This window comes from Polypterus senegalus, chromosome 1 (assembly GCF_016835505.1).
Source record: "Polypterus senegalus isolate Bchr_013 chromosome 1, ASM1683550v1, whole genome shotgun sequence".
NCBI classification, from domain to species: Eukaryota; Metazoa; Chordata; class Cladistia; order Polypteriformes; family Polypteridae; genus Polypterus; species Polypterus senegalus.
The window spans coordinates 41,850,061-41,864,687 of record NC_053154.1 but is presented as its reverse complement, the minus strand read 5'-3'; the positions used below and the strand labels follow the sequence as shown (position 1 = coordinate 41,864,687).

At 39.0% G+C, this 14,627-nt stretch overlaps 1 protein-coding gene across 1 annotated transcript in view; it reads right to left on the bottom strand.

Annotated features, from left to right (window-relative positions):
* Positions 1-367: 367 nt before the first annotated feature.
* LOC120525567 (cadherin-24-like) overlaps positions 368-14,627 on the bottom strand; it is a 109,902-nt gene continuing 95,642 nt past the window's right edge. The window contains exons 9-12 of the mRNA XM_039747970.1: positions 10,444-10,565; positions 10,231-10,348; positions 9,694-9,981; positions 368-1,932 (exon numbers count right to left, since the gene is read on the bottom strand). Of these exons, the coding sequence (XP_039603904.1) occupies positions 893-1,932; positions 9,694-9,981; positions 10,231-10,348; positions 10,444-10,565 (1,568 nt within the window). The 3' untranslated portion in view covers positions 368-892. The remainder of the gene's footprint in view (positions 1,933-9,693; positions 9,982-10,230; positions 10,349-10,443; positions 10,566-14,627) is intronic.

Below are 14,627 nucleotides of genomic sequence, written 5' to 3'. Positions count from 1 at the left end.
CTCTCGAAGCAAGTGAATTCAGCATAAGCCGTATCTCTGAGTTTCTCTGATTTCTCCAGATTGATCTGTCCTGCAATACTGAAGCTAGGCAGAAAGCTGACTTACCTCTGGACATAAGTAATCACATATGCCATGTGATGCCACGCACACTTTGTCTGCTTGTCTCATGTTGTGCCGGCCCTAATGATACTGTTTAATGCTATGACTCTTAAAACATTTTCAATAATTGAGAGTTTATTTTAAGAGAATGCTTGGACCGCTTGTCCCACTCCAAATGAATACCTCTGTGGGTATGTCATAACCTTGCCACAGGAGAACAAATACAAAAACATCCTCAATTCGATTCAACTCAGTTCATTTAACTTTATTCATTGAGTATAGGTTCAGAGTGCTAGTGTGAGAAAACCTGGAAAGGTTATGGCACAAAGGGAAAGAGAACATTAGAAAATAAGATATGGAATACAGTACCTGACATGATATTTGGAAACATGTGGACCAAGATGATATTGGATAAGCCTCTAGATCCCTCATCATGGCCCGGTAAAGAAATCTATACCAGTCAATCTAATATTAAGAGGTTTTTTGTAGTACATGAGACAGTTATGAGTGTCTGGTATAAAATAAACGCATCTATAAAAATTGCAATTTCATTCTGTTCTGGTAGGGGACTTGTGTTATCACACCTAAAAACAATGGGTTGATGAGTAGGTCCAGGATGATTGCCATTGAGCAAACCTCTGCTATCCTTAAATTGGAAGATCTCATGGCAGTGTAACTGTTTCTTAAAAATATTGCAGAAACAACGCATTCCGTTTATTCTTTTACAAACCACACTTCCATCCTGTCCTTATGAGTTGTTCTATCTTTGTCCCACATCTCAGCATTTCCTCTTCTAACTGTCCCTCTTTGTTTCCCCACTTTTCCAGGACCCACAGAGACCTGCCAGCTTTTCAAATTGGGGTCCCCAATCTTCCATTGCATCTCTGTCAGCCTCGACATCTCCATTCACATTATTTACCGCACCTTCACTTTGAGATCCCAGTGAACTCAATGAACCAGCTAGCGAGCCTTGTCCTTCAAATCCATATATCTGTACTGAATCGTATGGTGGCACAGAAGTGTCATTGTCCACCTGTGAAAGTCTGAAATGCAAGAAGCCTTCCACATTAAGGGAAAGCTCGCAGGCTTTTTGGAGGCCATCCCCAAATGCAACGTTAAAAGCATTAGGTGTTCTCTGTAGAAGCACATAGTTACCATGGGCATCAAATCCTTTGCATTTGTTGGGAACTTTCATGGAACCAGTTGGGCCATCTGTAGATTTCACCTGTGATTTGCCATCCTGTTGTGCCAGAAAGTAACCCCCAATGATGCCAACACCAAAACCTTTTTCACCTACTGTAATGTTGGAGGCATTTCTTCCTGTGTAGGGAAATGCAGCTACAGAATGTGGAGTGTAGAGTGGCAACGTTTTACTCCAGCCTCTTTCTTCCTTATGGGGATGAGATATAACATTTGTTTGGTGACTCTGTATGTATTCTACTGAACCAATTCTGCTGCTGTGTTGATGGGCAAGATTCTGTCGATAAACATTTTTCCTTTGTGAGTCTGAGGTTCTAGGTTCGCCTCCAGCACCCCCCGTAAATGAACCTTGGAGATGTAACGGTGACAGATTTTTACGAATTGCTGATTGTGGGGCCTGATCCAAAGAGCTCAGATCATGAGGTGTTCTCACAACATTAGTCCCTTTGGTGGTTTGGCATTGGAGAGAGTTATCCGGTTTCTGTAGGGCAGCTATATCAAAAGCTTCTGTGTCCTCTTCGCCCCCTCCTTCGTCGTCATAGGTAATAATATTTTCCCGAATATCTTCTTCCTCAAATACTGTAAATGAGTCAGTCTTCTGCCGACGAAGGGAGATGAAGAGGGTTGTGATCACTGATGAAAGAAAATAGGGACACAAAACAGAACTATTAGACAAAGGCACAGTATCGTTCAGAAGCTCGTGACAGTTACTGCAAAATTTCCTTCTGCTACCTTCTCTTCAGATGCTAGATATTTATATAGCAAAGGAAGAGAGAGGGAGCTTAATATTTCATCCAAATAAAAGGCCTTAGAAGGAATTGTGACTAGTTTTCTTTCATTGCTTAGCATTATGCAACTACTTTCACTGAGAGAAATGTGCTAATTTTTAAATTATGGACTCTAGTTCATCCATAAGCAGGCGCCATCTTCAGTCTCTGTGCAACCCTAATCAAGAAACAGCGGGTGTGGAAAATTACCAGATTTTTAAATTTGTTTCATCTATGCAGATTCTTTACAGTAACTACTCAGCATTTATAGAACAGAGATGATAATAAAACTGACTAAAGGATATTGAATTGTGATTTCTATTTTTGAATAAAATGTAAAAAAAAATCCAAAGAAAATTTTTGCTTTATAATTAAATGTCTAAATGAAAAACTTGAATTGAGCATCAGTAAACAACAAGGTAAATAACTTCATTAATACATTCTGTTTGAATATTATAATAGCTGCATGATAAGGAGTGTTATTTCCAGACTCAGAGATTTGCATTTTCACATCACTTGCCAAATCCCAGTGGCTTTAGGCACTCGACAGACTCTGATGTACACTTGACATTTTCATGCAGCATGGATGAAAACAAGTATTACTGGATTGTTATGCCTACTTGTACAAATTAAATCAAAAGAAAGAATAATGTTTATATGCAAAACAAGATTTCTAATTATCCATATTATTTAAAACAGTATTTTATTGAACTTCAGCTGTATCTTTAATATGCTGTAATTGACATTTGGGACTTGAGGAATGATTATAAATAGTTGCCAGGCAGCCATATAGAAATACACCAAGATGATATGTGAGATCCTAAAAACCAAAAGAAAAAGAGACAGCATACGGTCAATATGTCTTCATTATACAAAGTGCACCTCATTTAGTCTACATTTTTCTCCTTAAATTGACACTATAAATGCAAATTAAGATTTAGTGTGGAGGCCTTAGGGAAAATGGTGGTTCTGCATTAAGTACTGGTTGGGAGCATGCGCTGACAGCATGCTGCTGCACCTACCACACGACATACCATCTGGATTGGGACCCAAGTGCAGGGTACCAAATGTGAAATAAAAATAACAAGCTTATATCAGTAAGTGAACTTTTTCTTAAAATGTTTATAACAACACACAGCCTTTTTTTCAATTTTATATCCTGAGTTTAAATTTCTTATCTAGGAAAAAACTTGCTTTTCATAACATGTGAAATGTTCATTGATCCAGTCTCCTTTAAAAGACTGCTTTGGTGTTGGGGCTAATTATTGGCTCTGCGGTGTTCTCTGTACCATTGAGTTTGTGTGCATGTTGAACCTTCCAGTTTGGCAGTGGGGTTTTGCTATTGATTCTGCACTAATGGGATGTATCGATATGGGAGATGAGACAGAGTATAGGAGTCAGGTGGAGAATTTTGTTTATTGGTGCAAAGAGAATTGTCTGCAATTTAATATCAGTAAAACCAAGAACTGGCTAACAACTTTCACTGTTCCAAAGAGCCCCTACGCCTAGTCACTATTCAGGGAGTAGATGTGGAGATGGTGCATTGCTACAAGTACTTAGGAGTCCCCATCAATTAACAGACCAGACCAGATGAGTCTGAGGCGGTCTGGCGCCCTGCCCAGGGTTTATTTCCTTCCTTGCGCCCTGTATTGGCTGGGATTGCTTCCGGCGGACCCCCGTGACCCTGTAGTTAGGATGTAGAGGGATGGATAATGGATGGATGGTTGGACTGGATGAGTAACACTCAGGAACTGTGGAACAAAGGGCAAAGCAGACTCTTTTTTTCTGGGACTACATTCCTTTAATGTGGTAGTGGCAGCCTTTACATCTTTGTGATGGCCAATGTGACTTTTTATGCTTTTATATGCTGAGCTGGTTATGTCACTTCAAGAGGGACCTATTGACATCAACAAGCTGATTAAGAAGTCGGGCTCAACTACAGGATGAAGAAGGATAATGCAAAGGAGAAAATGAAGATAAAACTGAGTGCCATTATGAACAATGCTGCTCATCCTCTTTTTGACACACTAACACTGAGGACTTTCAGCCAATGAACAATTCACATCAGAAGAAACCCTACTTGGACTCCTTTATACCAACAGCAACACACTTGTATAACTTACTCAATGTAACTACCCTTGTACCATTAGTCAATTCAGATGGTTATTCTTTTTTTCATAGTTCTTGTGTGTGTTTTGTTGTCGTTGTTTGTTATAACATTTCTATATTTATCAGACTCTGTGATAAATATAGTAGGAGCCAGCTGTCTGTCTCAACTGCATTTGCACAAAATCTGAGCAGATATGCAAGTAAGCATTTCATGATGTTACAAGCCCTTGACAATAAACTTGACTTGACTTTAAGATCTGAACCAGACCTAGATGATACACTAGGCCAAGAGTTCCCAAAGTGGTCGATATCGACCCCCTGGGGTCGATTTGAACTTTCTAGGGGTCGACAGTTTCAACAAAAAAAGTTGGGGGTCGATGACACCAAAAATAGACCCCCTTACTACTGCTATTTGTTTGTTACTTCAAAATATTTATGATTCCAATAGGTACCTAATTAAGAAGTAAAATAATTAAAAAAAACACTTTTTTGATAAAAACACATTACGTAACAAACTTGCGAACGAAAAGGTAAAATGTATCATTAAAAGAGTCACACGTAAGAATGCATGAAAATACATGTAGCACAAACATGTCTGTGCATTGTCTTATCGAACGTATCAAAGCAAGTGCGGACATGAGAAACCGTTGCATGTCCGCGCTTGCTCACGGTGGGACGAGATATTTAATATTAGCAGAATCTATCAGTCTTGTACTATAAATTGGTTTGTTTGATGTGACACGTACTTATTTGTGATTTGAACTTTGAATATAATTATTTATTGAGGAGCAGTACTACAAAATAGAAAATCAGAGAACACAGTTTATTTATTCAAGTTTGAACAAAAATCTTCTGTTTCAAGTAAGTACACACTTTATTGTTTTTTTGTTATCACAGGAGCTGTCGAAATTGTTTGTTAATAAAAGTTTTTATTTCTTCAGATAATAATATGACTGAACCAAAAAAGAAATGCAGACAGTAGAGTCTGGACTATTTGTACTTATTTTGAATTTAGATATTTATTTCATAAATGTCAAAAATGTAAAAAAAACTCTGCTCGTATTTTTTTGCTTTAATTTCCGTTAGTGCAGGTTTCGGTACTAAATGTTGCACAAGATAATGCCATATTCCGTAGTCCTTTTATCTTTTCATTAATTACAAGTGATTAAAATGAAGTTTGATATTTAGTACTGTACAAATTTATTAATATGAGTAAGTAAAGTAAATGACTGGGGGTTGACGGTTTTAAATGTTTTGGTAAAGGGGTCTGCAGCCGAAAGAAGTTTGGGAACTCTTGCACTAGGCTATCACAAGGCATAAGCTATCACTGAATGGCCTTCACTTTTAAAGCTGTCATGGCTCAGTCATGATTCACATTGACATCTTTTACAGCCACCACTCCATCCATGTTACCATGATGGTCCTGTTCAAGGTCACAGGGAGCCAGTACCTATCCCTGCACCATTGGGTGGAAAGCAGGGGCCATTTATGTTGGTAGAAAAGCATACCTACAGTAGAGAGCATTAACATGATAAGATATATAACTGTTGTTTTTAAAGTGACGTCATGAAGGACGCTAACTAAAAGGAATATAAAAGGTGCCTGTTACATGATTGACCCCAGATCCACTTTGTACAAGCCTAAGAAACACTTGAAGTGGCCATTATTAGATAGGCAGCCTTTTAAGACATCCTTTAAACAGCAGCTTGGGACAGGTTATTATTAATATTATTATTATTGTTGAGGAACACAGGATGAAGTATGCATAGATGATGCCCCATTTTACTAAACTGCACTGTTTGCAGAAAGCATAATTGCTCTTCTGCCTCCAGCATCTTGAAGTAGAGTCAATTAATATCACCCACAGCAATACAGTCACCTCTCTAGCTATTTAACCTCAAAAACTGAGCTCAGGGAAACAATGGAGGGATTGAAATAATTAGTTTGTTTATCAAATTAAAAGACTGGTAAGAATGAATGCCTCCAGCCATTATAGTAATCCTGGGAGGAGTAGGCCATTGTCTGTCTGGCACAGAGAGTAAAACATGCTATTTGGTATTCTAGAAATTACTAAGTAAAAATATTGAAAGGTTCATATTTGAATATGGACTTTTTTGCAAAACAATATTAATAAAATACATAAATATTTATATTTTTGTATATTGTCTAAAGGTGTATTTTCCAGGTATAGGTTACATAGATCTGAGCCTATGCCAGCCAGCAATAATAAGTAAAATTATGATGCATAATTGCGGGTGGGCTGCCTCTCGACCGGAGGGCACAGAAGCACATTTATTTATACTAGGCTGACTCCGTGTCACCAGTGGACAGACGACTTGTCTTTAGACTGTGTGAGGAACTCAGAGTTCCACGATGAAACCTGTGCAAGCACAACACAAAGAGAACACGCTTGCTTCACACCACAGGGGACTGAATTGGGATCCATGGAATGTCGTAACCTACTGTTAAACTGAAATAAACACGATGTTTAATTGTTGATAACATTTATTAGAGGCGCTCAGAAGCTTCCTCGCTCCGTCTCATCCCCGAACACCCACAAGCCCCTTGCGTAACCTCCACCCCACCTTCTCCCGGAAGCACATAAGCTGGGTTAAATAGTGCAGGTGAGATGTGATATATTAACACCTACTGCACCGCTTTGCCACCCATTTTATTGTATTATTATTTACACAATCAAATTAGTAACAAACCTTGCAATGTTTCAGGATTGTTATATAGAAATTAGTATGTTAGTGTGTTTTAGGAAAGCATAATGTAAATTTCTAGGAGTTTTGCTTACTTTAGAAATGGATCTCCACAATAAATTTACTCATTCATCTGTACATTACATTATTGTGTACATTTACTGTGGATTTACATGTTTTCACATAGTGTCCAAAGGGACTTACAAAAGAGGTCAACATAACTGAGTAACATCAGTCCACAGGCTGTTTAGGAACAAATGTTACAGGACAAGGGTACCAAATTGATTTCCACAAGTGAAAAGCTCAAAACAAAATATAAACTAGTTACAGTTCCCAGATATACAAAACGTAACAGCTATCCCTTAGAATTTTACCAAACAAGAGAGCCTTCAAATGCTTCTTGAACACATTCAGGGAGTCTGAGTTTCAAATGAAAACGGGAAGCTCACGTCTTAGAACGTAAGAATGTAAGAAATCTGACAAACAAGAGGAGACGATTCAGTCCATCAGACTCACTTGTTTAACTAACAGCTATGCTGTCCCAATACCCCGTCCAGATACCTAATGACATTGTCATACTTTCTGCTTCAGCTATATGTACCAGCAGTTTGTTCTCTGAAGAAAACCTGTCTTTGCAAGTTACTACGGGACCATTTCAAATAGAGCTTAAATACTAATCACCAAGGTAAATACTGAAAAAGATATTGCATCATTTCGTAACAGAATTGTGTTATTCTACAAAAGTATTGTATTGTTTGCCAGAATGATTGTGTTATTTCACAGAAGAACTCCATTATTTTGCAATAATTATTGCACTATTTGCAATGCCTGAAGTGGAAGCAAATAAGTGCCGGTACTCTCTGTTTTTGTCTACTTCTTAGTCCTCCTCTAGATCGGTTGCAACATTAACGCAATGTCTTAATTGAACGAGTGTGAGGGTGAGATTGATTCCCAGTACAGCGCAGTGAAAACTCGAATGCTGATGGTACGCCATACTGCACTGAACCTCTCTTTCTACACATGTGCTCAAAGTTACCGGCATCAGCAGGCAAGATCTTTGAATATTGGAAATGCACCAAGAATACTTCACAATTTTAATAAATAACATCCATCCACTTTTCTCAATTCCCAACATGAGCCCCTTAAGTATTCAAGGTATGAATAGTGGCTTCTGAACCACAAGATCTTCTTCTTCTTCTTCTTCTTCTTCTTTTAGCTGTTTCTGTTAGCAGTTGCCACAGCGGATCATCTTCTTCCATATCTTTCTGTCCTCTGTATCTTGTTCTGTCACACCCATCACCTGCATGTCCTCTCTCACCACATCCATAAATCTTCGCTTAGGCCTTCCTGTTTTCCTCTTTCATGGCAGCTCTATCTTTAACACTGTTTTAAACGGGTAAAGTCATCAGCCAAATAAGAAATCTCTCTATTATAAAAAAAAAATCTTGGACGGCTTGAAAGGAGACAAGACGTGATTTTCTCGGTGACACTTTAACATCCCGCGAGACAAGGCAGTGAGACAAAAGGACAGCTGCTGTACAGGTTTTTAAATGTTCAAAGCGCTGCAAGACATGCAGATCACACAGCACAGCCGCAGCAGCAGCAAGCCAGCAGCTGATCGAGCAAAGAGGAGGTTAAAAAAACTGTACATTGGAATCTCGGGTTACGAACGTCTCGGAACACATACAAATCGGGTTATGACCAAAAAGTTTCACACACACTCAGGTGACGAACAAGCCAGTTTCCCTTCCGGTTCGTACGCGCCAATGATTTCGGCATGTGTTCAGTCTCTCCCTGTGCATTGTTCTCGGTCAGATGTGTGTGCATGCAATGTTAGTTTTCTTGGTTGTTTATGGTTAGTTTTTTTTATACATTAAGGATTTTTCAAATTTTCATTTTTTTCCCAGTGCTTAAAATTCATTAAAAAAAGTGTTTACAGCGAGCGTTTCGTAAGGCTATAGTGTGAACTCCTGCAATGTTAGTTTTCTCTGTTCAAGGTTTTCTCAGTGTTATTCAGCGACACGAGCAGAGGGCAAATCCCCCTAGTAATAATAATAATAATAATAATAAATAACTAGATTAAAACTAAATAATTATGGGCTTTTATTATTGATTTGCAAGCAGAACACTTTTTTCTGATTGGCACAGAAAAAAACTGCCTTGGCATTTTATTTGCTGTCTACATGTGACCCCTTAGAGGGCAGATCTGGGTAAAAGTGGTGGCCATAATGTGATTAGAGTTGGAGGCAAGTCTAACCATGCCCGTTATGATGGCAGTTTAGAAAGAGGGGACCGTCCCTCTCACTCACACAAGCAACAACTCCATTGTCATTAAAAATTTCCAAGTAGGAACCGCCCTACAAAGACTAGGAGCAAGCAATTATCAAACGAGTATACTGCTTATAAAAACATCATCATCAAACCGGGTCTTTTTCCAGGCTCATTCAAATTAGTCAGTGACTCCATTACATGCATTACAATCTCAGAGCAGGTTATTATATGCTTTGGGTTGGCCACTTCCTGTTCTGGGACCACTTTGTTCTGAGAAAGAAAGTCACATAGCCTTAAATTAAGCTATCAGCCATGTACTGACCTGAGTTCCTAAACCTCAGACATGGATGCTGTCATTCCAATAAAACGGATGAGTGATTGTATATAATCATAATAATCTGAATCTTTCAGAACTTTAAACAACAGCCTGGTCAGATCGCTAAATTCCCCAAGTTTACACAGCCTGTTACAACCCAATAATTTATTCTGTTGTTAAACTGATATAATCGATACTACTTCAAAATAAGCTGCAGCTGACTTACCTAAAAGTGTAGCAATGCAGGCCAGAATGGCAAGCAGGGCCCCTGTGCTTAATCCTGCAGCTGAAGAAAGCATTTGTTGTGGCAGACACATCCGTGGATGACTCTCTATGGACCTGTCACTGTGAAGGATATCCCAGCCCTGGCCACAGTGACACACCGAAACTGTCAGCGTACCTGTGCTAGAGAGTGGAGGGTGTTCATTGTCCCATACGAGTACAGGGACTAGTAACAGGTCATAGATAGGCCGATTCCATATCGAAGAGTGAAGAAACACGCTGGCAGTGTTGTCTGTAGAGACATTGGAGGTGTTCTTTAAAATAAGGCACATACTACAAGCAGAACACACACACGCACAAGGAAAAGGAAGCTATGAGAAAGACGGATACAGAGTACAAAGCTTATACATTTGAACAGAACAAAGCACAAATTACACCACTGGATTATAAATACATGCAGAAAGTTGTGAAATAAAGATGATGGTCATCAGCCACATGAATGCGCACAACTAATCATTAAAACTTATCTTGATGAATGCACCTCTGTTATCTGTGACAGTAAAGTTCTGATCCCCCCTAGATTCTGGAGCAAGGCTAAAGTGAACCTGTGTTTCATTACCACGTTCATCACGATCCACGGCTTTGAGGACGTGCACCAACTAGAGAAAGGCAAAAAAAGATATAATGAGGGAAAGAAAAAAAGAATTAATGCTTATTCATCTGACTTTTTTTGCCGATATAAACATAGTCCTACCGTCCCTGGCTGATCAGTATCACAGATGGCTGTCTGGTAGTTGTACTCTAACTCAGGGGGGTTGTCATTTATATCCATGATTCTTATTGACACCACAATACGAGAAGACTGGGCAGGGTTGTCTGCAAGTCAAAAACAAAACACAAAAAGTAATATGAGAGTCTTAGGTGAAGTAAAGTTCTATCTGTTCATGTTCTGCACATGCTTATTGAAGAGCAGGATGGCAGGGGTCTGCACCAACCGGGTGTAAGGCAGGCACTACAGACCACATTTATCCATGTAACCATTTTTACTCACATTGATCTAGTTTACAGCACATAACCTAATGCACCAGAGTTCCCATTTAAAAATGTGGAGAGTATGCTAATTCCAGGCCAAAGAGGACCTAGTCTCACTCTATCGGGGTCAGATGGGAGTCTCAAATGAGAATACACGTCAAAGGATAACTTGTTAAAATGTGTGTAGCTGCATTCCTTGGCTGAGGATGTTCACATACTGTACATACCCAAATGTTATCATTCTGTGCCAGTTTAGAGCCACCACTTAATATAGTTGTGTTGTTTATAAGGCAGTTAACAACAATTTCTGGTGCTTATTTAAAATATTTACAAATGTACTCTTATACATAAATTAGCTGTGCTACCCGGCTTTTAAGTAATCTATATATATATAATTCACTAAGGCAAGACAACCATGGAAAGCACACTGGAAGGGGCGTGGATTCACTGAGCCGCCGACAAGTAAGACACCTATGGCCACCTCCGAGCCACGTTGACTGTTCATAGAGGCATGTTTCTCGCGGAGGTGAATCGCCACATGCAGCGTGTAAAACGGTTTCCGAGGGGTATACCATGGGATCCTTAAAACAATCCTTTACAACTGAGGTTAAAACACAATGAAGTAAGCAGTCTTTAAAAAACGAGTTTTCAGTTACGACGCACGACTGAGTGCACCATAGCAAACTGTTTTACACGCTACATACAGCAATTCGCATCCGCGACAAACATGCGTCTTCTTCACTCACGGTTGTTGCTCTCTCCAGAGTTCCATCTTTTCATTCACTTTCTGTTGTATCCTCAAACCCTCCCTTTTTAGACAACTGTGTCTCTTCAGAAGTGTTCAACCATCAATAAATAATTATGTGGTGTTTGTTATGCCGCGGCTTCACTATTGTGTTGTATTTTGCTCTCTCCAGAGTTCCATCTTTTCATTCACTTACTGTTGTATTCTCACACCAACCCGTTTTAGACAACTGTGTCTTTCCAGAAGTGTTTAGCATTCAATTAATAATTATGCATGACATTGAGCATGTGTCTACCAGGCGCAGACAGGAGTGGGTAAGCTGTTGAACCCCATTCGGGCTGCAAACCATGGAATTCCCACTAAGTGCGACTCATACGCTCCCACTGGTTGTGTCCCTACCCTTTGTGCACACCCCCCTCCCACCTTGCGACTACTGTGGTCGGGTGTCTTGGTGGATCATATATAGAAAGCAGCCAAAACCGCACAGAGCAATGAAACGTCTACGTGAGTCACAGATGCATCTGGACTGTGTAAAGACGACAGCAACTCCAGTGACGAGTTGGAGGTGGGCACATGAGCGAGCAGTGCATACTGAATGAGAAATCAGCAGACTAGCATGACGGAGGGAGCTGAGTGGACGTCCTTCTCCTCTCCTGCCGTTCCACACGCGCCTGAGCGCAGTGCACTCACATCCCTTCGTCTGGCAGAACAAAGCAAGATGGCGGTCCGCCAGTTTTCAGTCATGGACGATTGTGTGTTGGTTCGTTCCGTGCATTGTTACAATGTTGCTTTTCTTGCTGATTTATTACATTACTGATTTTACAAATGTTAATTTTCTCCCTGTGCTTAAAAATCATTAAAAAATCGGCCTGATTATGCGACATATGGTACGCCGTGGGCTGGCTAGTAGTTAATAATAGTTTAAATAATGTGAGATTTGAGAATATATTATTTTCATTTGTTTACGCTGTTCACTCAAGTGCATTATTTATTTTCATGTTTTTTATCAGTTCTTTTAAAGTCCACAGTTGTGAATGTACAATATATTCAAAGCAGTGCTTGAAGTGGATATACATAAGTGCTGATATTTTACACCAATGTGTTAACGTGAACAGCGAGGACTGTGGAGCAGTAGCCTTGAGTGGCTTAGCACAACTTTTGTGGCTTCCCCATTCAAACTTCTAGTGTCACTATCTAAGGACAATGCAGAGGTATTGTACAATTTAAGAGCAAGCTGAGGTCTCCACTGGAGTTTGCAGAACTCCAGTCAAAGATGTCGGCACCCCTTGTAGTTCTCAGTTCTGTGACTGGTGGCTGGAGGTCAACAAAGTGGAATGGATAACCAAGATGAAAGATGGTACGCATCTAAGAGTGCTGCTGGTTAACAGCAAAAAATATTGCCTTTTAACCGTTGAGCTTTACATCTTCCTCGAGCTTCGCCAAATTTTCTTTTTCCATCTCACAATGTGAGCATGTCTCTTTTTTCCTGTCCAGAGCGTTGCCCTGTCTTCAGTCATCTGTTCTCCCTATTGGTTGGTGGTGCTACTCCTGTAGCCTGTCAATCACTTCTGCCGCCTCCTTCATTTGCATAAAGCACACACTCAGTGCAGTGCAGAGCATGTAAGTTACCATAATATTAATACAAATAAAAATGTATCGACAAATAAAAAAAATAATTTTGTTAATTTCATTTTTTCTATAACATCACCAAATTTAATTAGAGTTTAATTAAAGTCAATTAAAGCATTTTTGAGATTTTGGGGTAATTACTCTTTCTATTGGGTGGGGGTTACCCTTAAATATTGATACAGTATATATCGAAATGTCCTTTCTTAGCAGATACCGACTGCCCTCAATGGACCGTCCTACCAAATTTCTGTTTTTTAACTAAACAGGAAATAACATTTTTATTGATAAGTGAGTGAGTCAGTCAACTTTACATTACACACTGTAATAATAGGGATAAGTTGTGAAGAAGTCAAATAGGCATTGAACAAATTGAATAATGGGAAGCCAAATGAAGTAGATGAGATACCAGCTGAAGCATGGAGGAATCTGTGGAAGAAAGGAATAAATATGTTATGGAAGCTGATGTTAAAGATCTTTTGTGAAGAGAAAATGCTGGATCAGAGGATAAATAGCAGATGTCACATGCAAGGAAAATATGGTAAAGTATAAATGATAAAAGGCTGAGAAAAGAAACAACAACAGGAGAAGAATTGTTTTGATTTATGCCAAAAAAGGTACAGCAGATGACATTTTTGTCTTGAGACATATTATGGAGAACTATATAGAGAAACAGAAAGGACTGAACAAGGTATTTAAAGATTTAGAAGAAGTATATGATTTTAACAGCAAGAAATGTGATGTATGAGAGAGTGCAGAATACCAAGGAAGTATGCAAGAAAAGTTAAGGATATGTATGAGGAACATACACACATATAGCGTGTGAATAACAGATGGATTTGCAGGTGAAGTTGGATGACTTCAAAGTTATTGTTTAAAGGAGACTGGAGAAGTGGAGAAGAGCTATGAAGGATAAATACCTTAAGATTAGTAGGAAAAAGACCAAACATCTAAGATTTAGGGGACTAGAACATGATAGAGAAGTAAACCTCCAGGGAGAAAGGCTTAAAAGGGTGGCAAAGTTAAAATATCTCAGATCAAGAATAACAGAAGATGAAGAGTTAAATCTAGAAATAAACCATAGGAATCAACCAGGTTGAGAAAACTGGAAAAATGTATAGATAGATAGATAGATAGATAGATAGATAGATAGATAGATAGATAGATAGATAGATAGATAGATAGATAGATAGATAGATAGATAGATCTTATTTTAATGTCTTTTTTGTGTATTGTATAGAAGTGAAGGGTAAATTGTATAAAACTATGGTCAGACCAACATTATTGTATGGATTGTATGGATCAGAAACCCGGGCAGTTAAAAAAGGCTATGAACAGAAACCACATACTGCAGAAAGGGTGGCTGCGTGGTGTAATAAAGCTTGATAAGATAAGGAATGAGAGAATTAAAGTTAATGTTGGGGAAATCTCAAAGAAAATAAAGGAAAAAAGGTTAAAGTGGTATGGGCGTGTAATGAGAAGAGAGGTAAACAATGTGAGGAAAAGAATCATGGATATGAAGGTGACAGGATGGA